Source organism: Paramormyrops kingsleyae, chromosome 22 (genome assembly GCF_048594095.1).
Source record: "Paramormyrops kingsleyae isolate MSU_618 chromosome 22, PKINGS_0.4, whole genome shotgun sequence".
Classification (NCBI taxonomy): domain Eukaryota; kingdom Metazoa; phylum Chordata; class Actinopteri; order Osteoglossiformes; family Mormyridae; genus Paramormyrops; species Paramormyrops kingsleyae.
The window spans coordinates 4,095,833-4,122,657 of NC_132818.1; the positions used below are offsets into that span (position 1 = coordinate 4,095,833).

A 26,825-nucleotide genomic window follows, 5' to 3' on the forward strand; every position below is an offset into this window, starting at 1 on the left:
ACAGCAGTTGTGAAATTCAGCTTTAAATTTTAAAGGCATAAGATAATACAAGCATTTCATGTCATTCTGCTTTCTGAGAGTATCCTTATAGTGATAATCTTTTACAGCAAAAGTTGATTGTCTGATTATATAAAAGCAGGCAGTTGATATGTTTGCAGGTTAGCTGACAGATAAAATATTGTTTTACAGATACAGTGCTATTAAGTTTACCACAACCGTAAGCATAATTATCAAAGTAGAATGCATTTAAAACAACTTCGAATGAGCAAGTAATCAAATATTGAACTGGAAGTTAAATTACTCACCCTGGGCCTTGTAGCCACCTGTATTGTAGTCTTTATCTCACCTGGCATGTCATTTGCAGATTCCAATTTTAAATCTGCATCAGATGTGACAACCACTTTTCTATAAGTACTTTTACTTCCAGGCAATGGTGGAAAAAGTACTCAATTTACATACTCATGGTAAAGTAAGATACCACACCAAATGTTACTCAAGTAAAAGTCATCCACTGACATACTACTTAAGTAAGAGAAAAAAATGCTTTTTACTGTTACTTTCCACCCCTGCATCCAGAGTAGTCTGGCCTGTAATACATCGTCATATTTTCCAAATGCTTTAAGTTTCCACATTTAGTCTTACAACAGAGATATACTTAGACACAACAAGTACAGTATCTGAGGTTAAGGGTGTATGAAGAAGACTTTCCTAAATTCCTCTTCAAACAAGCTGGTGAGTTTGGTGCCCAGCTTCGCAAAACATTTCCCCTGAGGAAGAAGAAAAATTTCTAAATTTAGAACAACATAAACTTTAAGTGTCACCAAAAAGAAAAATGGAAGCACAATTTATATTTAAATATTTATCCTTTTACCTTTAACCAGAGATCAATAATTACACCAGAATTAAACTATTTTATGTTTGTGACATACACCCTCTGTTTTCACAACTTTCTGTGTTTATCTGCTGAGTTTTAATTCTATGCCAAGACTTCTCCATCTTACCTGGTTTCGAAACATCAGGTGGACATCTGAGAAGAACTGCCCCACAGTGGAGTAGGACTTGCTTTGCAGCTTCTCCGCAATCTTGTCGAGCCACATTGGCTCCTGGACTTTTGAACTTGCCTGCCGTGCACACCGGTAGTCTTAAGTGTGCACATACTTTAATCCCACCCAAGAAAACCCACACAAGCACAGACAGGGGCATGAAAAATGTCCAACACACTCACCAAGCGCTGGGAGTCACTTTTGAAGACCTTTTCCCTGTCCTCCTTGTACAGACACAACAGGAGGTACTGGCAGTCCTAGAAAAGTATCAGGGCCAATTAAAGGTATCGCCAAGGCAACAAATATAAAAAGCGAAACTGTCATGGCCTGAACTACGGTAAGGTTGGAGTATGCTGTCAGTGACCTACGTCTGTTGATATGCAGCCCTTGTTTTTGAGTGGTTAGCTTAGCAATGGGGCAGTAAAGCTGTTTGCACTCACCAGTAGGCGAGCTGAAATAGGGCTCTCCAGCGCAATCTGGAGTGTCATTTTGCAGGGGTGGCGCCAACCTTGAGTATTCTTCAGCACGCAGTAAGTGCAAATCCACTTGTCCCTGTAACTGGAGAGCAAGGTCAGTTACTCACACAGAAACCCCACGTTTGTTTGCACCGAGGTGCCTCATCGACGACACCTGATTTTTAATGTGCCTGTTACTCATTGTCTGTGGGAGTCATGTGACCACAGTCCCTAAAATTGTGCAGCAATGACAGTACATATGGATTTAGGACAAGATCCAAAGAAATGAATCCTATAACAAAACCATGGGCTTGTTTGAACTATTTGGCCCAGGTACCCAAATATGTGTTCATTAACTGCTTTGCATTGTCTCCCTCTCATGTAGAATAGTTAATGGTCAGTAGGGGTTCTCACTCCACAGTTCTATTCACAGCAGGGACGTGGCACTCAAAGTGGAAGGCACGCGGACACTGATCACAGCACAGCAGGCAGCCCGGCACATCGCATATGAAGCAGTCATCGTCATTGTTTTGGTCCTGCTACATGTATTGTGGCATGTGGGGAGAAGTGACAGGGAAAGACAAAGAAATAGAAGATAAAAAGCAGATTTAAATTTTTTGTTAAACTTATTTGACCTTAATTTAACCAGGTTAGTCCCACCAAGTGATAGGGAGAAATAAAAATCGTTTCAGACAACGAACGCATAAAAGACTCACATCTAATAATAAGATAGCATGAAATATTTATCTTAAGATCTTTCTGGGGCATTAAAGCAGACAAATAACATTTATCTGAAATGTTCTAATAAATGAAAACATAACACTGGAAAATGCAAATATAATGATGCATATAAGATCTCCAGTCAGTAATGAACCTTAATGCTCCATGATAAACAGTTTCCAATTTCCAATAAACAGTTACAATTATGTGACCTTAACCTTAACCATAACCAAAAACAGCAAAAATGTAAGGTATACTACGCTCTAACTGCATGTTGCTTTACTCCAGGTGAGCATCTGCACCTCACTTTAACAGGAGTATTAAAAGGTTTCACAGCTGAGTGGGAAAAGGCTTTCTGTGCCAGATGGAGTACAGGGGTGGTGTCGCCACGGCAGTGACCTCAGAGCCACAAAGCTTCTCACCAAGGTCTGAGCTTTACTGGTGCACAGTCTGCAATCACACTGGAGTTGGTGAAAGTGCAGGACCTTTTTCTGTAGGCAGACAGACAGACAGACAGGCAAGGCCTTAGTGTTTGGTCTGACAGGATAACACTCACCAACTGAACCATGTGATATGGCAAAGGAGCAGGAACTGTATTTGGACTCAAAAATGCAAAGGTATCAATGTATGTAAACGTCAGTCAGAATACCTTCATAATGATTAATAACGGTCAGTATTATGAATATGCTGTATTATGAAGGTATTTATAATGCATTATAGATGAGACCTTCACATAATACACGAGTATAATGTCTTATGGCTATAGCCGTGTTTATAAAACTTTATGAATGTATTATAATTCATTATGAAGGTATGTATAATGCAATATGACTGCTTCAAGTGTTACCAATATTTTCTTCCCAGAAGGGTAGTGTGTGGATGATTGTGGAAGTGAAAATGCCCTGTTTTTCGTCTAATGTGAATAATAACAATGTTTTATGGATTATTAGGGGTGCTTTTTCGTGGGAAATGTTTAAAATATAACCGGATCGAGTAAGTTCTCTCGATTGCAAAGATATGCGATTCATGTCTGTGCATTATACCTATCAAAAGTTATGAGTCTGAGATTAATGGGTGTGAAAATCCACACATTTTGTATTTGTTGGGATCTCTGGAATAACTAACAGATGAATATTAAGATGTAATTAATACTGAGACGTTTTGATGAGTGGTCTTGGCTGATCTTGAAATAAAACCTCGAGTTCTCTATATCTGAGGCAAGACAGAGTCAAAATAAAGAATATAAAAAGCTGCAACAGTTTGAAATACTCAAGTAAAATAAAAATCTAGTAAAAACCTATTTAAATACAGTGACAAAGTATTTGTATTTTGTTACTTTACACCTCTGCATCTATGTCACCTCTAGCTTATAGACAACATCTCAAAGCAACCAAACAAAAAAGCCCATGAAATATGGGAAGAGCACAAAGCCAAAGTGTCTTCACACCAGGCTTCCCTGTCCCACCCGGGGTCATTCTCCATCCGACGCACCTTGAGGAGGTCGCTGAGGGGCACTCCCAAACACAGGATCCTGCTCATCCAATCGATGTCACCTAATGTTGGGTCCTCTTTCAAAAAATCCACTGGTGTCACCCACTTGTCTTCCATCCGTATGCACTTCCCCAGCAACCCTGAGGGGACGGGCAGGGAACTAGCTCACTAAAGGCAGCCTGTCACACTGTCCAGGTGAGCGTGCATGGGAGTCTACGAAAACCACCTTGTTTCCATAAAAAATTTTTGCACGCACACACACACACACACACACGCACACGTAGGGTAAACATATCCTAAGTTATGGGGACCGCTCATTCATTTCAATGGGAAAAATGCTAACGCTAACTATGACAACCTTAACCCCTACCCTGCCCTAACCATAACCATAAGTAACCTAACAAAATACAAGAGTTTTTGCATTTTTAGTTTTTTCATAGCAGTCACCGATTTTTATAAAATAGAGTTTTCCCTTATGGGGACCAGGAAACCGGTCATAACCGGTGGATTTCCTTTCTGTGGTCATAACCCTAATCCTATCTATGACAGCTTTAACCCAAACCCAGCCCTAACCTTATCCACAAGTAACCAAACAACATGCAAGATTTTTAACATTTTTACTTTTTGATTGCATTTGCAGATTTCTGTAAAACTGAGGTTTATACTGTGGGGTAGGGCTGCCACTAATGACTGTTTCTGTATTGATTAAGTTATTGACTATTTGACCGGTTGGTCGGTTAATGTGAACAATTAATTTTCCTAAAGAAAATCAAACTAGTGCTGTCAAACGATAAAATTTTTAAATCAGATTAATCACAGGGTTACTGTGGATTAATTTCGATTAACCACGATTAAATATCATAAATTTTTAATCTATATTAATCGCATTTCATTTTGCATGAGCAAACAGACTCAAGAAAAAAGGGAATATACAGTATATGCACTTAACATGTTTACTGAACATCTTGAACACGAGTCGGATGCATTCCATTTGCCACAGAAGTGCAATACCATGGACCCATATCAAAAAGCAAGATTTTTTGCTTAGCTGGACAACTTGTCGGATTTAAGGTACCTCAGTTTAAATGGTCTTTATCTGCGTTCACTTACAATTAGCACGAACTACCGTAAATCCGACAAATAATCCGACTAATCATGAAATCCAATTCTAGCCCGGTTAATTGCCATTGTTACATATTGTTTACATATAAAACTCCGTAGCAACACGTCCACAGATAAGTTGGACAGTATAGTGTGGCAGACCCATTTAATGAGCCACAAATGAGAAGTAGTGCTTAAACAGTATAAAACTACAACTTTCCCTTCTGTTGATAAAGGGCGCAGCATATCTTGGATTCTGAACTCGGGATCCTCTGTGCTGCTCCGAGATATTTCTCGGATTGCCGAGATACAGGAGCGCGCATGTCGCCACTTCCGGATTTAAAACTCGGAATCCGACTCGGAAACCGAGTTCCGAGGTCAAATGGAACGCACCAAAACTGCCCGAAATGGGTTGAAAGACATTTTAGGGATTTTGCACTGCAGATGGGTTAATTGCGTTAAAAATTTTAATCAGATTAATCATGATGATGGATTAATCCGCGTTAACCCATTAATTTTAACAGCCCTAAAATTAACAGTTTCATTTAAGTTTTGTTTTGACAACAAACTATGACACTGGAGGGGTTTAGGTAACAGACGCTGGCTCTTTGGCACGATACAGACATTAACTAAACATCCACAATTAGATAAGAAGATTAGCAGTGCACCTAAAATATTCATGAGAAGCACATTGTGATGCCCACAAGTTAGTAATGTGTATAAAATCGGCGAATCCATATGCCTATTAAATTAAATTAAGGAAGCGCGCCACATGCTACTGTTTTGGTGCATCATGGAAGAAAGGAACACCTCAGCAGTCATAGCATGTTTTAAAAGTAGAAATACGGTGGTTCAACATTAGCAAATTATAGAGGTGCGTATATCCGACCAGCAAAACTGCAACTATTTATCATGACTGCTTGCTTTTTTATTTATTTCAAAGAGGATGCATGTAAGCTAAAAACACCTATTGATAAAGTATATATTCATGTATGTAAACGCTGCTGCCTTGGAAAAGTTAAAATAATTACGGCACGTAAACTGCGCTGAGGGCTCGTGCACGTGAACAGGAAGATAGATATTTAATTAATCCCATAGGAAATTTAGGATTTAACTTGCGTTCATCCCAGCAACATGTGAAACAGCGCCTCTGGAGTCACACTTTACGACGGTCACAAAATTTGGTGTAACACTACCTAAGGGGTATTTTTCGTACGTCGCTTAAATCATTCGAGATCAGATGCCTCATCTTGGATGAGTTAATGCCGGTGAAACTCATCCGGGATAAGTTGGTTTTTCAAACGCAGCTGTGTGTAGCTGGACCCATTCATCCGAGATGATTGCGCGCGCCCACACTGCTTGAAAAGCCCATATATATCGAGTCTAGAAAACTTCATCGGCAAGTCTCTCATTGGCTTCCAGAAAATGTCAAAAAACAGGGCACAATTTTTCACGCAATCCCAGCAAGACCTTTTATTAGAGGGGTATGATGAATTCAAAGATTTAATATCTACTAAAGGAAACGCATCAAAAGCGCCTGTGTGTATGTGTGTTTGTTAATTTTATGTTAACAAACGCCCCCGACATGACAAATGTCCCCACAAGCTAAAAAGTAAAACAGGTTTTACCTAGGGATGCTCATTTCGATTAATTTTCCCAACCGACAACCGCCGTTCGTTAACCGAACATTAACCGTTAACTGATTAGATTAGAATATTAAATTCCTCTGGGGTCGGCAGTCCTGCCGGCGGGATCTGACAGAAATTTCGCCAAACCATTTAAATAACTCTGCAAGGTTTTATCATATAGGCCTACACATTTAAAAAACACCCTCAGAAACCTTGGACGGTCTACTTTTCAAATATATATATAGGTAGAAACGAAATATATTTTTATAGCTTCGTGATACGAATAGAAAGAACAAGAGTGACTGACTTAAGCGTCTGCGTCTCGAAGCAGCTCTGATCGCCTTCCCACTTGCAAATTGCGCTATTCGCATGATAACAACATGATAATCCGACAATTAGTATTGGATAAAGAAATATGTGAATACGCCCATTGTAACCGAAATAAAACAAGAGCACATGTCTGGGTAGTGTTTACACCGATCGGCTACAATATAGCACACGGATACGTCTCTGCCGCTGAAGCTTTGCGCCAATGTTTCCATTTTCAGCAGCAAAGCTCGTACCTGTGTTCATGGCTCAGTGGGCTAAGCCTGTGTGCCTGTAATCACAGTCGCCGATTCAAACACAGTGTATTTAGAATGTGAAAAGCGATCTTCAGCTGAGATGCCACAAAACTTCATACTACTACTAATAATTAAAATATATATAAATATATATAAAAACATTTTAAACCGTTTAACTGATAGTAATATTCGGTCAAAATTAATTATTTCGGTTAACGGTTAAACGGTCAAAAGGAGCATCCCTAGTTTTACCATACATTCATACATATAAATACACATATACACATACATACATACACACACACACACACACACACACAAATGCTCACCTGTCGCAAAGCGATCTTTATGTAGAATCCCTCTAGCTGATCCACAAGTTACCGCAAGACGGTTTCCTCCAAACTGGGATGGGTTCTTCACACCATCCCCTCTGTCATGGGCCGCTGCACCCCCTGCTGATGATTCTCTGGCCTCCTCCAGCTGTCTCTTTGACTTAGACCCTGAAAGGCACCAAAGGGCAGACTTCCATTTACTGTTTTACACAAAAACAAACTGATTGGAAAGGACTTACTAAAAGGTGAGAACATGGGGTAACCAAGTGGAGAAAGGAAGCCTGACCTGAGGTGGAGACTTCTGCTTGATTTTTTGATTTCGGTCTCAATCTCTGAAAGGAAATAAGGTGAACAATTTCAGCAGTTCATGGAATATTTATATTATTGTTGGCTGTAACCTCTCCCAAGTTTCACTGTAGCACTGCGCTAAAGAGAGCTTCAGTTACCTGGTCACTATAGCTGTAAAGAGGGCTTCAGTTACCTGGTCACTATAGCTGTAAAGAGGGCTTCAGTTACCTGGTCACTATAGCTCCACTGTAAAGAGGGCTTCAGTTACCTGGTCACTATAGCTCCACTGTAAAGAGGGCTTCAGTTACCTGGTCACTATAGCTCCACTGTAAAGAGGGCTTCAGTTACCTGGTCATTATAGCACCACTGTAAAGAGGGCTTCAGTTACCTGGTCACTATAGCTCCACTGTAAAGAGGGCTTCAGTTACCAGGTCACTATAGCTCCACTGTAAAGAGAGCTTCAGTTACCTGGTCACTATAGCTCCACTGTAAAGAGGGCTTCAGTTACCTGGTCACTATAGCTCCACTGTAAAGAGAGCTTCAGTTACCTGGTCACTATAGCTCCACTGTAAAGAGGGCTTCAGTTACCTGGTCACTATAGCTCCACTGTAAAGAGGGCTTCAGTTACCTGGTCATTATAGCACCACTGTAAAGAGGGCTTCAGTTACCTGGTCACTATAGCTCCACTGTAAAGAGGGCTTCAGTTACCTGGTCACTATAGCTCCACTGTAAAGAGAGCTTCAGTTACCTGGTCACTATAGCTCCACTGTAAAGAGGGCTTCAGTTACCTGGTCACTATAGCTCCACTGTAAAGAGAGCTTCAGTTACCTGGTCACTATAGCTCCACTGTAAAGAGGGCTTCAGTTACCTGGTCACTATAGCTCCACTGTAAAGAGGGCTTCAGTTACCTGGTCATTATAGCACCACTGTAAAGAGGGCTTCAGTTACCTGGTCACTATAGCTCCACTGTAAAGAGGGCTTCAGTTACCTGGTCACTATAGCTCCACTGTAAAGAGGGCTTCAGTTACCTGGTCATTATAGCACCACTGTAAAGAGGGCTTCAGTTACCTGGTCACTATAGCTCCACTGTAAAGAGAGCTTCAGTTACCTGGTCACTATAGCTCACAGCACGCCTAGTACATAAAACAAAATACTTTTTAAATTTCTTGTCAAGTCATTTTGATCTTTTTGTTGCATCTCTTCTTCCGACCAGACAGCCATTAATTTTTTTACTTCATTCAACGTTGTTTTCTGAAGAGGGCCTTAGTTACCTAGTCACTGCAGCATCATACTAAATAGGGCCTTGGTTAATTAACTGCTTCTGCGGTTGTTTACCTCATTACTCCGAGAACGGCGTTGCTTAAATTTTCCACATATCAAATGACCCTCCTGCAGAGACAATAGAAAAGAATGTTTGCAGTTCAGCACGACACAGAAGGTGACAGTGCAAAGCTGTCATCCACAGGTAACAAGATCTGCCCCAGCATGGTTTGTGAACTTACTACTACCTCAGTAAATTCAGCTAACCTATGCTAATCCCAGCACGTAGCCACATTGATCTGAATGGCCTCCATGGCTCATTATGTTGGTGCTGTTCCCCACCTGTATCAGCCTATGCAGGGTCTTGTTCTGATAGCGGATGCTGATCTTCCAGTTCCGGCTGGTCTTTTTCCCTCCATATTCCTCAAACTCGAAGGGGTAAAACCAGCGTTGGTCTGCCAAGATACATTTCTCCCCTGGGATGAATGAAGAGGAGGGCACACAAATTTGAGATATTAGCTAGAACAATTCAGCTGTGATTTTCAGGACTGGAAGGCTGTAGGCAGGCCTTTCCTTCATTTTGCGAGAAGCAGTGAGGCTCCGTCTCCACTTTCCTCCCACCCTCCAAGCAAGACCCCACCTCTCCCTGTGTTCTGCCAACCCTTACCTCTGGCTAGCTTGTCTCTGTAAAGAAGCCCCTTCTTGACTCCACAGACCACAAGCCAGTTTTCCTCTGTCTTGCTTTCTTTGAAAGGGGGCCCTGTGGATTTATACCAACATAAACAATTAAGCATGATGACATCCAGAATGTACCTCGTCACCGGACTTCACTCTCTGCTTGTCCACACTGCATTTTTTGACTGCATGAATTGTTCTGACTACATTGTATTGTTCACATATCCCAAGCAATAAAATTCAAGGCTATTTCCACTGAGTTATATTGTAGGGCAAAGAGTTTATAGGATACAGCCCCGTGAATCTCCATAATGCAGGGAAACAACATAATGAGTCATCAATCAGCTCATGATGTGGAAACTCACAGCATCTGGACGTCCCCAATTTCTCCTCCTCTTTAGAGCTCTCTGTCTCCTCCAGGTTCTCTGCCTTACTTCCATCCTCTATTTTCCTTCTTTTGACCCCCTTTCCTTCTTTTGCCTCCATTGTTTCTTTCTTCTCTGACAGCTTTCCAGAAGAAGTCGAGGACTCTAAAATCACATGAAGGTTATGCTTCAGAGATGGCTCAAAAAGCCCACACATGCTCTTAATTCTCTACCTGTCTTCTGCCAACTTATCCTGGACATGGTCATGGGGAGTTTGGAGACCTGCAACCTATTCGTACCAGCACAGGGGTACACCATGAATGGGATGCCACTTGGAAGACAGACATGCGATATACAGATGTCAGTTAGCCTAACTGCACATCTTTGGACCATGGGAAGAACCCACAGGAGCCCACCTGACTGAAGGAGGACATCAGTGTCACCAACTTTGTTCAGCTGGCTGGCGTGAGATTTTCAATTCGAGACAAGTCTGCAAACAACTTTACATAAGAACATAAGAAATTTAAAAATGAGAGGGGGCCATTCGGCCCATCAAGCTCGTTTGGGGAGAACTTAACTAACAGCTCAGAGTTGTTAAAATCTTATCTATAGTAGCTCTGATTTATAGGAACCCAGGGTTTTAGCTTCCGCTACACTAGCAGGAAGACTATTCCATACTTACTATTCCATATTTACACGCTGTGTAAAGAAGTGCTTTCTCAAATTCATTTTAAAATGTTCTCCCGCTAATTTCCACTTATGGCCACGAGTTCTAGTATTTAAAATAATACTGAAGTAGCCATTTGGCTGAACAGCATCCAGACCTGTTAGAATCTTATAGACCTGGATCATATCCCCCCTTAGTCTCCTTTGCTCGAGGCTAAACAGATTCAGCTCAGCTAATCTCTCCTCATAAGACATGTTTGTAACATTTTTATTAAAGTGAATCATCTGTAGGGTTTGCAACCTACCCCAAAACTTTTGATGTAGCTAATTTTAGGTTTATAATTGGATAATACAGATTTGCTGTAAGATTTCTTGCATGAGCATTAAAGTTTGAAACCATGTTACACCAGATGTGTGAGTCTTGGCAACCCCAGGACACATAAACTCCACACACACAGAGCAGGCATCAGACTCAACCCCCCAAGTGCACTGTTCTCAAATATCACATTTTATTACAATATTCAAGGGAAAATTATCTAATTTAACATTTTAGCACACGTTTATTTTTGCATAACTAACATCTGGCTTTTATTACTCTTTTATTCCTTCCAGTTAGGTACTCATTCAAAAGTGCCAAAAAGCAGTGTGTCACCTGCGATTTGAGTTTTGAATAATATCATGTCGATTTTGACTCATTACTACTAGTTATCCAATTATACTGTTATTTGTATGTACGTATTTCAGTCGTGCAACCCACGATGGTGGAACCAGTAATTAAAGCGCGAAGGAACTCACTGCCCAGCAGTCTTTCTCGCATGTCGCGCAGAATCGGGTACTGCTGGAGGATGTGGTCTTCGAAAACACATCTCCAGAAGGCCGAGATGTTTTCGGGCCGCGTCGTCTCCAGCCAGTCCAGTACCTCGTAGACCCCATCCACCCTTCTCTGCTTGATCTTCGTTTTTATCACTTTCTGAGGGGAGGAAAGCCGCCAGACATGTACAGCGCCAGACATGCCAACACATTATAAAGACGGAAATCAGCGCATAATATGAACAGTAAAGACGAATAATATTCAATGCAGTTTGACTTAAAATAATAAAAGAACAGCGCACACCTTGTATTTATCCTCGGGAATAAGGCCGTGGTCTCTTAGTTGACGAAGGAACGTTTGCGGCTGTTCCATGCACGACAGCTCGGTCTTCTTGCAGCGGAAAAATCCGGTTAATTCCTCGTTGGTTTTAAAGTCTAACGGATTCATAGTTTGAGTTTTTGTGGTCAAATCTCGATCATTAAGATTTCAGTACCATTCACATAGATGTTCATAGGATGAGCCCGATACAGGCCTTGCTTATATTTATTTGCCCAAATAACCTGCTTGCTCGGCGAATAACGAAAACCAGACTTCCCAAGATGCGACACTACCCCTGGCGTACTATATGCTTCGATTGCTGAGTTAAGACGTTGTGTTTCTTTACCGTGCTAATTTTTTCTTTTTTATGAAAGTTCCCGCCGGCGTCTCTTGCGGAAGTTACTTTTTACTCCTGTGAAAGGGAAAATGAAACTGAAACTCCGTCCCAGCTACAGCGAATGGGCTTATCGTCGTCAAATTCGTACCACGCCAGTATGGCTAAAAATACATATAAACATTTTTTCCTTGAATAAAATTATATATTTTATGTTTTTGTAAAATATCAGAAGGGCCATTCAAATCTCGCACAATTCTCCCACAAGAACATAGGATAGGCTTACATAAGATATGTATATTTCACTGGATATGTTATGATTGATCCTTAAGACCAGTTCGGATAGGGATTAGTTTTTCCTAAGGAGGTTGAGCATGTAGATGGTAAAGTGATTTGACTAATCGATTCAGACAGGATAAGAAATGTGTGTACTCAGTAGTGCTATACTGCTCTGCACCTACTTCAAACCTTGACACAGAAGAGTCTGTAGGTATATGTTATAAGTTGTGGAAAATTCAGTACTAGTGATGTTACGTGAGACGTACTCAAGGCTTAGAAATGCGTGTCAAGCAATTCAGGAAATGAAGCGAGCACGAGGTGCACCTTACATTAGAATACAGTTGTATCAGTGTGTACCTGTGATGTAATCACTGATGCGTGAAGCCTCGCTGCCCATCCTTTCCATGTGACAGGTTCCCATTCTTCTGCATGCAACAACAAGTTTGTAGAGCACAGACAAACATACAGTATGGCTATATTCGAATTCAGGGGCTGCATGCTTCGAAGAACGTGGTGCAAAACAGAATATTATTGAATATTAAGGAAATAAATGTTAGGAAAAGAATATAAGTTCACGGATGAGCACAACTGTCCATAACGGTCTCCAAATTTGCCATCATTCTCTTCTCTACTACTGCCTCTAGGGTCAGTCCGGTGGGATGTCCATTGTCGGTCTCACCTGACTTCATAGTATTTTGACTGGGGGTAGGTGGTGTCTGATGGCAGCAGGCAGTGTCCATTGCCATGGGCGTCATAGTGGGGGGGAAAATGGGACTGTCTTACCAGGACCCCAAGTCAGGGGAGGGCCCTTGAGAAGTCTGGAATTTTATCTTTCTTTCAATATTACTATCATAAATAAAGGTCACAATGAATGTTTCTAACTAATGTAAATTGAATGTTTTGGTTGAATAAATCGGTTGAGTGATGGATTGAATTTTGTATCCCACATACTGTATATAGTGTCTGAGGACAGGCCACCCCTCACCCCTTGCAAAAACACGAAATGATTTAGTCTGCCTTCAGCGGGCTTTTTAACTAGACGCATTTTACTTAGCGTTCCGTTCCTTCTACTAGAGCGCGCATTGTAGCTTTGCAGTTGACGATGCCCTTGTCCAAGAAAGCGAAATCATGCTGTCAGAAAAGAAAAGAAAAAACAAAATGAGGGAAAGCAAATACTGACAAACTTCTTTTCCAAGTTGAGCACAAATGTGAAAACAGATAGCCTACATGAAATGAAATCCCATGGGTATAAACCGCCTGAATACCACCGCGGTTGTCAGTGCTAAAAACCGCATAACAATTGAAAGAACGTCTAATACACTTTAAAGTGATGCCTTGGTTACATCTGTAATCTGAGGTAAAACCTAAATAAATTGTTGTTTGCATACCACACCATTGCAAAAGTACAAATATGAAAATTAAATTAATATTTATTAGTTATTATAGGTCATAACATAATTAGGCTAATAATTGCTTAATATGCTCAGTGTCATATGTTCATATAGACCAGGGGTGCCCAATACGTCGATCGCGACCGACCAGTAGATTGCAAAGGTAGTGAAGGTAGATTGCGCGACATTCAAAAAAATGTTTTAGATGTTATCTCTATCATCTGTCAAGCCCTTTGGCATTCGCCACCTTATTGACGTAACGGGTCCGCTTTTGCTTAAAACTTTGTTATATTAAGTTACCGAAACAAAACGCGTATGCATTGCGAGCTGATGCTAAACTCCAGCAAGCAATGAAAGTGTCCCAGCTATCCTTCCAATTTATATAATTATACTGAAAAAGCGATAAAAAAAATGAGCGGGGGAGCCGCGGACAAAGTAATAAACCTTAAATGTATTGAATTGTATTGTGCTGTGAGGGTTTATGCAGGGTCCAGGGTCAGTCCTGTGGTGGAGCTGGCCGTCCTGGTGAGTTTGTTAAGGGTCAGTCCTGTGGTGGAGCTGGCCGTCCTGGTGAGTTTGTTTAGGGTCAGTCCTGTGGTGGAGCTGGCCGTCCTGCATGGTGAGTTTGTTAAGGGTCAGTCCTGTGGTGGAGCTGGCCGTCCTGGTGAGTTTGTTTAGGGTCAGTCCTGTGGTGGAGCTGGCCGTCCTGGTGAGTTTGTTAAGGGTCAGTCTTGTGGTGGAGCTGGCCGTCCTGGTGAGTTTGTTTAGGGTCAGTCCTGTGGTGGAGCTGGCCGTCCTGGTGAGTTTGTTTAGGGTCAGTCCTGTGGTGGAGCTGGCCGTCCTGGTGAGTTTGTTTAGGGTCAGTCCTGTGGTGGATCTGGCTGTCCTGATGATTTTGTTCAGGGTCAGTGCTGTGGTGGAGCTGGCTGTCCTGAGCAGTTTGCTCAGGAGTTTGGTATTACTTGAAGTGATGGCACTTCCCCAGCAAGCCACAGCGCAGAAAACACCCAGCTCATTCGTCTTGAACTTTAAGTTGATTCTGTTAACAGTCGTGTTAATTATTATATATGAAGATATGCTGCTCAGACAAATAAAAAAAACAATCATACAGTTGTTTTCTTTATTCATATATATTTTTGACAACAGTTAGTTCCAAGGCCTGGTGTCACATCATTGAGTAAACTTGGCTTTTAACATTTTTGTGTATTCTAAAATCTGCCCAGCAGATGGCGCAGTATTTGGGAGAAGCAACAGGAACTGAACCTTTTCTAGAAGCTCATTGCCAGAATGGTTCAGTGCTGTTTCCACATTACAAAAAGAGGCATTTCTTTACAAATACAACCTTATTACCCTGATCACAATTCAGACAGGACCACTATTAGTAAAAGAGATCTGTTTTCACAGAAATACAAAAGGTACTTGGCTCCAGAATTACAAACATACCAAATTTGAAATGGATTAAAATTATGGCTTTTATCTGCAATTGCTTCAATTACATTACATGCCCATGTTAAATGAATCCTGTCTGAATAGGGCTTTAGAGTACATATCCAGTATTTAGTGGTAACCTCTCTCATGAGCGCCAAGGCTCTTGATCATTTGAAGTATTTTTCTGCAGCCCAGATGCAAAGCTGTTAGCGATGTGAGCACTCAGGTCGTCGAAGATGACCGCCTCTACTGTGCTGTGTTGCTGCTGACACTGCTTCACAACCTGCAGAACGGTGGACAGGCGTCGGTCCAGGGCGATGAGGTGGGGCTCCGACAGGAGGGGGGCCATTGAGGCCAGGGGATCCAGGGTGAGGGACTCTCGCATGACATCACTGAGTCGGAATTGTGGCAGTGACAGGAGACGCAGGCGCAGGAACGTGGAGCGACGGATTCTAAAGCGGGGGGGGGGGGGGGAATGGGGGGGGGGGGGGGTCAGAAGCGCAGTTTTCCAAAACCCCTTGAGAAGCTCACAAATGCCAACCCCACAGATAGGGTTCCTTTGGACAGCTCTACCCTACAGCTCTCTTTCACCTGCAGCACTGGCGAAGGGGGGCCAGTATGGAGGGCTCATCCCGAGAGTGGCGTCCGAACCTGTAAGGGGCCAAGTGACAGCAACTCTGTAACATAGCCCAGGACGGCAGTGAAAAGCAACCAGTAGGGTTTATTGTGAGGATTAGAGATGACATCAGCTCACGCCCGTCCGTTGTCTAGGTGCAGGATGAAGGTGTCATTCCCAAACTTCTCGAAGGTCTCGTAGTGATGTCTGTCCATGTTACCTGTCACATAAGAGTGGGAGTGTGTGGCCATGAGCAAGAAGAGCTCATGCCTTCTCCTGTTTCTACTGTCCCTTAAATACATGCTTACTCATGCTTACTCATTCTTACTCATGTCACAGTAAAATCCATCCCTCACTCAAGCCAGTCTCTGCCAATATGTAAGCTGCACATTCACATCTGACTGATCTAATGATATATGTAACTGAGTATAATGTAACTGAGTATAAATACCCACTCATTAAAAAATCCAGTATTGTCATGTCAATCAAGTCCACTAGTCTTGTGCCCTTGTTGTACGGCAGAGTCTTTTTCACAGTGCCACAGAAGTCTGGATCCTTTTCCCACCTGCAGATAAAACAACATAAATCACTGGATGGTTATGACATAACTGCACAAAACGAAAATTTCCCTGACAGTGATTGTTAAAGACCAGGGTTCTTGAATTATAAGAGCACCCCCCCCCCATAAATTGTATGTGTACGTTACCCAAATATCACCTTTTTTGGCCCTCCCCCTCCCCTCCCCTTCCCTCCCCACAGGGACTCACTGCGCTAGCTTGCTGCGGCTGTATGAACGCCTCCAGGGGTTTCTCCAGGATCGCCGGGGAGCCAGAGAGAGGTCGGGCAGCATGGCAGCCAGCGAGGCCTCCAGGTTAGTGGGGCAGCCGCAGATGGCATGCTCCGGGGAGCAGTAGTAAGAGCACTGGCCGTAGAAGCACACGTTACCCACTAGGAGGCGTAGGAGAGGAGGGACAGCTGGGGTTACGCTCAGTAGACCAGAGGCACTCAGCTCTCTATATGATCTTTGTATCTGTCATTCTCAGATAATACGCTGCACATCTTACCCCCCACCCCCTTCTCAGGACTCCCTCAGTGTATCCCCCCCCCACCTCATGCTCATGTTTCCATGATGGCACCATCACTGAGGGTTCACTGCACATGCTTACACTAATGGTACTGAGCCTTCTGTCGGAGCAATTCCTCCTAAACATATTTCCAAACCATGTTCATTGGCAGCTCTACCCTCTGGGGCCATCTGCTGGCCCTGCAGAAGCAATGCAAGACTCCGGCAAGCACAGCAGGGTGACTGCAAGGAGACAAACCGGGGGAGGTGTAGAAGGTCCTGGCCAGCTTGCGGTCCGTGGTAATATGCTTGATCTCTTTGGTCACATTGATCAGCCTCCCGACCACCGGGGGAATCCTCCGAAAACCCAGCACCCTAAAAATGACAAAGGATAAGCAGGTAGCCAGAAGGCAGTACAACGTGGATAGGTCTTTTTTTATCGTACCTGTCCAGGTGGAAGGCCGCAATCTCAGCGTTGTGTCTCTCAAAGTCAGAAAAGTAGAAGAGGTTGGGGTTCGTCTCCTCATTCCGGTCCTGCCTGGGGTCAGACCAGCATCAGTGGTGATCAGGCTGAGGTCTTTACTGAGGCCATGGCACCAGAACACATGTCCATTTGTGGGCCTCTAGCCAGGCCAAAGTCCTTTGCACTTTCCATTTAGTGAAGCAGAAAAGCGGCGCGGTGTTGTCATGACGACAATACTGGGTTAGTGCAATTAAGCAGGACTACAAAGCCTCACTTCATGGGTTTGAAGAGCGCCTGGCCATAATTGGGGAAGGACATAACCAGCTTCAGCTGCGTGCCTCCCGTCTTCTGCACTGAAACACCAAAAACACAGATAAACTGAATGAATCTGGGAGTTAAATGCAAAAACAACTTGGCACTTCCAGAACAACGGTATCTTCAGTTGTGAAGTTTTCTTCTTTAGTAATTCTCCCTCGCCATATTTACATATGACTAAAGTATCTTGTCAGTTTGTACACTAGGGGGCACCACAACCCAGGGAATTCTGCACTTCTGTACTTCGTAATAGAGTCACATTGGCAGCAGACCTGTGGTAACGCAATTCATGCTGTGTTTCGTGTCAAACGTGAGGGAGACGTATGTGAGTGCGCAGGACCAATGAGGATTAACAGAACTGCTGACCAAAACAAAAAATTATGAACACAAGTGACCTAAGGGACTATTGTAGGTGGGCAAATAAGACAGAAAACTCCCCTAACTGGGCATTTCAGGACAGGAGAGCTTAAATGGATATATAGTAAATGAATGAGTGTGTGAATAAATGACATGCATGTAGATATTGCAGAGTAACTCAAGTATGAAGCTCTCTCATTTGAAATGAAGCACATTGTTAACCATGCAGATGTCATGCGTAAGTGTACTGTAACATCATGAGGGAGCCTGTGGGAGCTGAATTTGCGATGTGTGAACAGGCCATCGATGAGAAAATCACCAATGACGCAGGTAAGCTCGGTGCACATGGCAGGGGTGGGGGTCGGGAATGGGGGGACTGGCAGGCAAATTCGCGTAAGCTGCGATGTTGCGTAATGTTCATTCTGCATGGGCTGTTAAGTGTCTGTTTGCACTAGGGCAGAATCACAGTTGGATTAAACAGCTGGACCCCTCCAGACCACGTAAGGGGGGGGCTGAGGGGCTTTTCACTTGCTTCTGCCCATTCTGCTTTTGTTCCCTTTCTGGAGGTCTTCTTCCTATTTTCATTGTCTGGAATATTCTTTGATATATAGTTGACATGATTTGGTCTCACTCTGCCCAGTGTATGTCAGCCAAACTAGGATGAATAATTCAGTTTGATTGATTTTATATAGTAACTCATACTTACTCAAGCAAAGCAAAGACATTTATGAAGTGTCAACAGTTTACATGGAATCTAACTATGATCGTCACGGACAGACATGCAGTACATGCTGTGGCTGCAGGAGGTTATTATGTCGCTTATTTAGCAGATACTTTTATCCAAAACGCAGGGTAGGATGGTCAAAGGAGCAAGGAGTTAAGAGCCTTGATCAGGGGTCTAACAGTGAGATCACTCTGCAGACCACAGGATTTGAAGCAGTGACCTTCTGACAGTTCTAACCTGCAGAGGCTCACACCCACTGATTATAGAAGATGGATTGATGGGTCACAGACAGATAAAACGGTGATTAAGATTCAGAGAGGAAGGATGGACCTCAAAGGAGTGGAATCAGAAGTTGGGGTGTGTATGAGGTTTGCATGCCTCTTCCAGTTTCCTTCCGTAGTCCCAAAACGAAATTATGTGGGTGAGCGAGTGTGTCCTGCGATTTACTGGCATCCCAGCCAGGGTGTCCAGGGTGTCATGGTTCGCAGGACAGGATGGAGACCTTCCGGAGTGAGAATGGTGACCAGCAACAGCCAAGGAGCGTCATGTGCGACTTTCCGGACTTTTCTGTGTTTTTATATCAACGAAAATATAAAGTGTTTGGGTACATGTGTTGGGAAAGGCACTATAAAACAAAGCAAGTGGATTGGAACCCATGTCCTTCTCAGGCTACGTTCAGCCCCTTTCTCCAACCCCCTACCTGCGCTGACGATGCGGTGTGTGGCCAGCTGCTCCATGAGGGCCGGCAGGGCTGGGTCCCGCCCGTCATACAGCTCCCAGCGCGAGATGCCCAAGTGGAAGCGCAGCCATGCTGGATGGGACTCCACACTGTCGTTCCAGTGGGTGGCGTCATAGCCATCCTCAGTGTCGCTCACCCTGGAAATGGGGGGGGGGCATTACTGGGACAGACTGTCGCTGTTACCTTCGCCCGGATCTTATGCCCTATGTGGTTATAATTCCAGCTTCTATTTTGGATATGAGCAGATGCTCATCTGCAGGGTGTCGGTGTGTCAGAAACTTTGATGCATCCTCCCTGTAATGGGTGATGTTGCAGCCTCTGGACACTCCCTCTCTGACAGCCCATTGGTGGCTTTGCCCTGTTTGAGCCTTGGCCCACGTGGGCGACTCACCACTCCTGCGAGCTGTCCACCTCACTGGCCTGCAGCCGTGCCTTCACCCGCAGCAGCCGGTCGTCCTCCTGCAGTGCCAGCCGAGGCAGAGTGTACAGGGGGTGCTCAAAGAGGGCGGCTAGTTTGGAGTGGCCCAGCCCAGAAGAAGTAAGAGGGCCTGAGAAGACCCCAGCTGGATTCACCAGTCCAGCCCGTGGGGTGGTGAGACCGGCATCAGGCAAAATCCTGGGAGCTTTGGGGGTGATGGCAGAGAGGGGGTCACAGGTCAACTGGAGGACCGACAAGGAGATGACAGCCAGGAGAAGGTGTAGGGCCAGGGACAGGCAGGCTAGGAGCAGGCAGGCCGGCCGAGTGAAGCGGCGCATGATGTGCCTCATCCTACCAGGAGAGGGGGAGACAGGGAGAGAGGGAGACAGGGAGAAAGGGAGTGGGGGAGGCAGAGAGATGGAGAGAGGGGGAGGGAGAGGGTCAGATAGGGAGGGAGAGGGAGTGGGGAAGACGGGGATAGGGGTAGAGAGAGAAAGACGGAGAGAGGGAGACAAAAAGAGAGCGCTAGACAGAAAAGGATGTAGGAAGAGAAGGAGAGGGTTTGAGAGGTGGGGAGAGGGAGAGATGAAAAGAGGGAGTGATGAAGAGAGGGAGAGAGACAGGGAGAGAGGGGGAGGGAGCTCATTACTGAACGGGATAAACAGGGTAATAAACTAAGAGAAAATGAATTATTTTGAATTAACAGTACACAAAGTATTTATTTTTCTATTTCTTTTTCTATTGTACCTCGGCATTTTTTGTGTGGACAGCAAAGTAAGAATTTCATTGCACAGAGAAATGCACTTCCTACTGTACATATGACAATAAACGCTTTGAATCTTGAATCTCGAAGATAAAAGCACTGCGACACAGAAAGAGAGACACACTTGCATTCCTTTGCAGACACATTCTCCGGGACATAATAAGCACATGCCATGATTCTGTTCAAAATTCTGGAGTCTGCTACCAGTAGGTTGGTCTATCTTTGGCTGAAAGGAAACTCCCTTTATCAGACTCACAGGAACAAATACCCCCTCCCCAAGTCAAAAGATTAAGTGAATTCACTGCAGCACAGGCATGGGCAGGAAGCACGGGCTGGCGGCTGACTCACCTCAGAGCCGAGAAGCGATGCTTAGAGAGTTTTTGCTGTGCTCCTGCACCCATGGGCAGAAGTCCTATCTGACACTTGTTCAGTCTGCGCTTCACTGTGTTCATGACGAATGACCTGTTATTGTGCTGTACAAATATCAGACAGTGTGGCTGCCAGGTTAGAGTGACCCGAAAGCTTGGACATTACTGCATGTTTACTCACTGGCTCACTGCAGGGAGACACTGTTTTACATGATCATCATTCATTCACATAAATTTGCTCAGCTCATAGTTTTTACCTTAGAATATTTTCAGTCAGCAGGTTCCTCATTACCATGCCTCCCGCCTCCAAAAACAACAACATGCTCGGTATGAATGCGATGCGCTGTCACATGACATGACAGCATCCTGGTGTCTGTAAATTCAGACAGGATTAACTGGGCAGGTGACAGAGTGAAGCAACAGATAGACCACAACACCATGGTGAGCAGCCCCCCCCCCCCCCATCCCCCCCATCAGATGGGCGGAGGTGGGGAAAGGGCACAGCAGTCACATGACGCAACCCCTGACATGTCATCACGCTGCGAGCATGCTGGTCCATATGACATGATGACCGTACAGTAGGAGGGAATAAATAGAATGATATTGAAATACATTCAAGAATATTAAAAAATGAAAATTTGAAAAGAATTCTGGCTGTCACTTTCCCAGCTAGGGTTTATTCAGGAAGCCTGACTATCAGTTAACTCTGCATCCATGCCCCCCCCCCCCCCCCCCCCCGCACCCTGACCCTGGTGGCCTGCTGCCCTGGGACCCCTAGACTGCAAGCCAGACCATGTGCAGTGGAGCAGTGGAGCGTTAGATAAAAAATTCATGCCCGCCCCCAGGATCTCCTCCTCTTGGTTTACGTCATCCCCTGTTCCCTGCCTGGCCCCCCCACAGAGTTTACCTTCCAGCAAATTCTCCTGCCATGCCTCCCTCTCCTCCCCTCCAGTGCGGCAGAAAGGAGGACTCAGAGAGGTGGGATACCTCTCTCCTTTTTATTCCCTCCTTTTGAAAGCAGAAACACGACATCCTCTTTTAGCATTTCGGGGGAACTTGCCGGCAGCATCACACCATGGTGCCTTGGTTTGCAGAGGGCATCTATGGGACGTGAGGAGCATTTCAGGCCCCCGCTCCCGTTCAGGTGCCCCAGGTGCACCGTGTGCCCTGCCGTCCGCACGGAGGCAGCCTGGGACAGGACAGCGCGTGCGACACGCCATGGCGAGCGGCCAGTCCCCTTGGCAGGGACCTGACTGGCCTTCGTTCCCTTCATGAGGTCACACGGTACTGTCAGCATAACGGCGGCCAGCCCCCGGAGAATGCCATGTTTCCACCTTGAGATTAAATTCAATTACAAACAGTGTCAGCATGCTTTTTTGGTCACGCTGCCGGGGAGAGTCAGAACCCCAAAAAGCTGCATCATTTTAGGGGTTTTTCAATTACACACCCAGGTCTCCTCAAGGCAAACATTTTGTTAAGCTGAGAAACAAAATGGCCAAGCAAGAACCCCATTAATCTTTTAATCTCTCGCTTTGTTAAAAGCATATTTTTAAAAGAAGCAACGTCAAGGATGGGATAATGCATCCATATATCCTGAGAGCTTCTTCCAAAGGATCACACAGGGATTAAACTGGAGACAGCTCAGAGACGAGTGATGGTCATTCTGTAGGTGCGGGAATATTCTGCTTGTGTAATTACACTCGGGAAAGCTATCAATATTTCATGTGGATAGAGAGGAAGGGAGGGAGGGAGGGAGCAGCCAGGGGCTGCGGGAGGATGAGTAAGTGCAAAAGGGAGAAGAGAGAAAGGAGCAGGCACCTCCAAGCGTCCCACAAGCGGGAGAGGTGAGACGCGTTGGGAGAGGGAGCCGGGGGTGACGACACAGGGCAAGGAGGGATCAGAGGGATTAGAGGGCCGAGAGCAGCACAGGAAGTGCCCCCACAGCAGGCCCTGCCCCCTGTCGTCATGCCTCTGACTCGCCTGCCAGCACCCAGCAGGCGGCATAGCAGCTAAGGGGCTAGATCAGCATCCAGGGCCTTACTGTTGTATTAGCGTACAGGGTCAGGCAGTGTCAGCCTGGCCATATACGCATAAACATACCCATGACTAGACTCTTCTGTGTCACCAAGATGTTTTGATTGGGGAAGATTAAATCTTTGTAGGCTATGTTGTTAAATAATACCTGTAAAAATTGCATTTTGATGAAAATGTCTATTAGAATTGGCCATGGTGTAAAGGGCACCTCACCTTGTCTGTTCTAGGAGGTTTACAGCTAAACTAAACTGGCAAGCAAGTAAAATGAAAATTGTGAACAGCAATTGCATTTAAAAAGCATCTCGTAACATCTGACTTAGTGTGTCTGTCTCTTGTCCGGTTTCTCCTCAATCTAGAATGATGGAGGTCAGCCAAAGTCCCACTTTCACTCTTACGCAACACTAACAGCATGAAATTCCAGACTGCAAACCAACACTGAGAGGCTGTCACTCACTGGCTTTACCTACCTCCCACTGTGTTGAGCCAGTGATTGACAGCATACTGTAATCCAGTCGGGTTAAAGCAGTGACTGAGAGCCCAGTGTAATCCCTCTTATTGGGTTAAAGCAGTGACTGAGAGCACACTGTAATCTCTCCCTTTGGGTTAAAGCAGTGACTGAGAGCGCACTGTAATTGCTCCCTTTGGGTTAAAGCAGTGTTATGTGCCGTAAAGAATTCCTGTGGCTGTGGCTGCGGGTGGCCTCGACTCTGCCCTCAGGTCTTCACCTGCCAGCTGTCTCTTCAGCTCTGCCCTTCGCTCCTCCTCGCCGTCCAGACCCCGCCCATGACTTGCCCGATGCACCGTTCATCACTTCTGGCTCCTCGACCTGAAAAGCCTACAAAGAGAAACCTCGAGAGCTCTGCTCATTGCTTTGATTATTGTTGGTTTGCTTTATTGGTTTTGGATTTATTGTGTATGACAGTTTTGCTTATTGGTTTTCTGATTTTCGCTTTGCCCCTTTTGTACTTTTGTTTTCGTTTAATTGCATTTCTGGCTTTCGATCTCCCGCCTGATTACTGACCACTCTTTTGCTCGCCCTCTCAGACACTGTATTTTCGGATTGTGTATTTGTTGCGCGTGTGTGTGAATCGGTGTGTACAGAGTGGCTGCCATTTAATGTTCGTTTGGTTAGGGAATCGGGGTTTAGGATTGTTGTTTTGTTTCCACTTTGTTTTGTTGCACGTAGGATTAGGTTAGCTTTGGGAATGTGTTCGGTAGGTGTTTGTTTGTTTATTGTTTTGGCCTCAGTCACTCCAAAAGTCTTGTTGCACCAGGTGTTTGGTGAAGTCTCTGTGTGGTGTGAATAAAATATTTAAAAATATGGGAAAAAAACCCTTTGTTACTCGTGTTCCCTTTTTCCGTTGCCTGTTTGTCTTGACCTCCCCTTTCCCTTTCCTTTCTGTCAGGCTCCAACCCTAAACTGGAGCTCGTAACAGCAGTGATTGATAGAACTGTAACTCCTCCCATTAAGGTTTAAGCAGTGATTGATAGCCCACTGTACCCCCCCCCCCCCCCCATTGTGTTAAAGCAGTGATTGATAGCCCACTGTAACCCCTCCCATTGAGGTAAAGCACTGATTGACAGCACTCTGTGATCCCTGCTATTGGGTTAAGGCAGTGATTGTCAACACACTGTAACCCCTTCCAGCAGTGACAGCTATTGAGCAGTCATGGGGGGGCTGCCTTCCAATGCCCCTACCTGTCCCTGCATGTCCTTCCCAGAGGGCAGCTTGTGAGCGAGGCTGCGACTAATCCACCACGCTCCCTGTGAGACAATCTGTCGCCGATGGTCTCATTGGCGGAACTGGAGAGATGGAAGGGAGGGCAATCCGGACCCCGCTGATGAATGGGACACCCTTCCCAGGGATGACAGGTTAGCAAAAGGGAAGCATAAGAGGAGGGAGATGAGGCAGGGCAAGGCATCAAACGGCGAGACAGCGAAGGTATCAGAAGGCCAGCCATGTCAGGGCAAACGTAGCAGTGCAGTCGTTGAGAGGCTAACTCTTGAGGAAGCTACGTGACTGTATCACATTCTCTCCACGGCCACATACTGACTCCAGAAACTGAAAGAGACTCTCTTACAGTACATCAATGAAGGGCTGTATTAGATTTACATACGGGTAAATCTAATCCGATTTGACTCTCCCTGCCGGCCCCTGGAGGATGGGCTCCCCCTTTGAGTCTGGTCCCTCCCAAGGTTTCTTCCTTCTCGGGAGTTTTTCCTTGCCACTGTCGCCTATGGCTTACTCACTGGGGGCTTTGGGTGGGGATGCTGTAAGCGCTTTGAGACGATGTAATGTTGTGATAATGCGCTATACAAAAATAAATTTGTTGTTGTTATGGGTATATCGCATTCGTACTTAATAAATGTAAAGTAAGTGACCCTCAAGCATTAACGTTTAACTGTGACAAAGCCAGCTGGTTGACAGTGTAGCCAGGAGTTGTCGAGTTTATCCAAACAAGCATCTATACAGTTTAAGCCTCTAGGCATGCAGAGCCACGAGGTCCCGGTAACAATCGCCATAAAAACACTTAGGGGAAGCACCTTAAACCTATCAGATTTCAGTTAATGTATTACATCACAAATCAGTAAGTTTCACCCATCTTCCACCTGCTTATCTGGCACAAGGTTGCATTGAACCTGCAGTGATTCCCAGAAAACACAGGGAACAAGGCAGGGGACACCCTAGGGATGCCAGTCCATAACAGGGCGTACAGCTTCACTCGTTATGGGTATTTTACACCATTTCACCTAAATGGCAGGAAACTGGAGTAACAAGCCCACATGACATGGTGAGAGTGTGCAAGTTCCACATACACATCCACACACACACACACATACACACTCGTGCACACAGGCACACATGCATATGCATACACTTACACTCACACATGCACACAGGTTTGTAATTATATCTTTGTGGGGACTCGCCATTCATTTCTATGGGGAAAACTCTAATCCCAACATGACGACCTAAACCGCTGCCCAACCCTAACCTTAAGCATAGGTAACCAAACAAAATACGAGACTTTTGGCATTTTTAGTTATTTGATTGCAGTCACAGACAGGCCCGAGGAGAGGGGGGTGCAGCCGGTACATGAAGCTCAAGGGGGGGCCATGAAGCTCAAGGGGGGCCATGAAGCTCAAGGGGGGCTATGAAGCTCAAGGGGGGCCATGAAGCTCAAGGGGGGCCATGAAGCTCAAGGGGGCCCATGAAGTCCAACGCGTCCCATAATTTTTATTATACAGTGATCCCCAGCTATACTGCGGTTCAGCTATTGTGCCCCCAGTGTATCACGGATTTCTCTGTGGAACATACTGTATGTAATTTTCTATCGTGGAAATCTGCGGTTTTATAGTGATTGTTTTTTATGGGTTTTTGACAACTTTTTACATTGAAATAAGCATTTTTCTATGCTAAACTATTAATAACAACAATGTATTACTGTAATTATAACATTATTATTATTATTATGTTACTCATATCCTTAGCCCGACATCCACATATCATATGTGTTTACAAAGTGTTTTAATAAGTTTACATGTGTTTAAAGTGCATCGGAGGGGTATTTTAAGGCTTAAACTATATTAAAAAAATGTTTTTGATATGGTCTTTTTATATTGTGGATTTTCACCTTTCGCTGATGGTTCTGGAAGTAACGTCCGCGATAGGTGGGGATCACTGTAATTTGAACATTTATTTATTTAATTCATCAAATTTTTATTGTCTTTTTTTTTAATTTTGCATGTCTGCTTAGTTTCAAAATGAAAAAGGCACGTGGGTCACAGGGTACTTAGCAGTGGTCAATGCACAAAA

The 26,825-nt window shown here is 44.5% G+C and overlaps 2 protein-coding genes across 4 annotated transcripts; both read right to left on the reverse strand.

The window, feature by feature from the left end:
• Positions 1-7: 7 nt before the first annotated feature.
• On the reverse strand, positions 8-12,162 carry LOC111846412 (uncharacterized). Of its 3 annotated transcripts, none has more exons than XM_023816550.2 (15): positions 11,702-12,162; positions 11,383-11,557; positions 9,922-10,086; positions 9,549-9,641; positions 9,224-9,357; positions 8,957-9,010; positions 7,620-7,665; positions 7,331-7,501; positions 3,710-3,849; positions 2,641-2,709; positions 1,913-2,034; positions 1,484-1,601; positions 1,226-1,300; positions 1,002-1,121; positions 8-767 (listed from the first exon to the last, which is right to left on the reverse strand). In XM_023816550.2, exons 1-15 carry the CDS (start codon positions 11,843-11,845, stop codon positions 684-686), a joined length of 1,710 nt encoding a protein of 569 aa, XP_023672318.1. In that variant the 5' UTR covers positions 11,846-12,162; the 3' UTR covers positions 8-683. The 3 variants fall into 3 exon arrangements, with proteins under 3 accessions (XP_023672318.1, XP_072560893.1, XP_023672317.1); XM_072704792.1 differs by having other exon boundaries at positions 1,484-1,595; positions 1,913-2,037; XM_023816549.2 differs by having other exon boundaries at positions 1,913-2,037; positions 11,702-12,161.
• Positions 12,163-14,826: 2,664 nt separating this feature from the next.
• On the reverse strand, positions 14,827-21,371 carry fam20cl (family with sequence similarity 20 member C, like). The gene is made up of 12 exons (XM_072705090.1): positions 21,232-21,371; positions 20,955-21,079; positions 19,817-20,194; positions 19,387-19,562; positions 17,565-17,643; positions 17,273-17,365; positions 17,087-17,202; positions 16,532-16,712; positions 16,220-16,329; positions 15,903-15,984; positions 15,740-15,799; positions 14,827-15,600 (listed from the first exon to the last, which is right to left on the reverse strand). Exons 2-12 carry the CDS (start codon positions 21,056-21,058, stop codon positions 15,294-15,296), a joined length of 1,686 nt encoding a protein of 561 aa, XP_072561191.1. The 5' UTR covers positions 21,059-21,079; positions 21,232-21,371; the 3' UTR covers positions 14,827-15,293.
• Positions 21,372-26,825: the final 5,454 nt, after the last annotated feature.

Excerpts from the sequence above, each read along its gene's own strand:
- LOC111846412 (XM_023816549.2), bottom strand. The coding sequence starts at position 11,845 with ATGAATCCGTTAGACTTTAAAACCAACGAGGAATTAACCGGATTTTTC. Across the intron at positions 9,011-9,223 it reads CCCTGCATAGGCTGATACAG|GAGGGTCATTTGATATGTGG; the intron begins GTGGGGAACAGC and ends TTGTCTCTGCAG. Across the intron at positions 7,502-7,619 it reads AGCAGAAGTCTCCACCTCAG|GGTCTAAGTCAAAGAGACAG; the intron begins GTCAGGCTTCCT and ends GGTGCCTTTCAG.
- fam20cl (XM_072705090.1), bottom strand. The coding sequence starts at position 21,058 with ATGAACACAGTGAAGCGCAGACTGAACAAGTGTCAGATAGGACTTCTG. Across the intron at positions 16,330-16,531 it reads AGCCGCAGCAAGCTAGCGCA|GTGGGAAAAGGATCCAGACT; the intron begins GTGAGTCCCTGT and ends TTTTATCTGCAG. Across the intron at positions 15,985-16,219 it reads AATACTGGATTTTTTAATGA|GTAACATGGACAGACATCAC; the intron begins GTGGGTATTTAT and ends CTTATGTGACAG.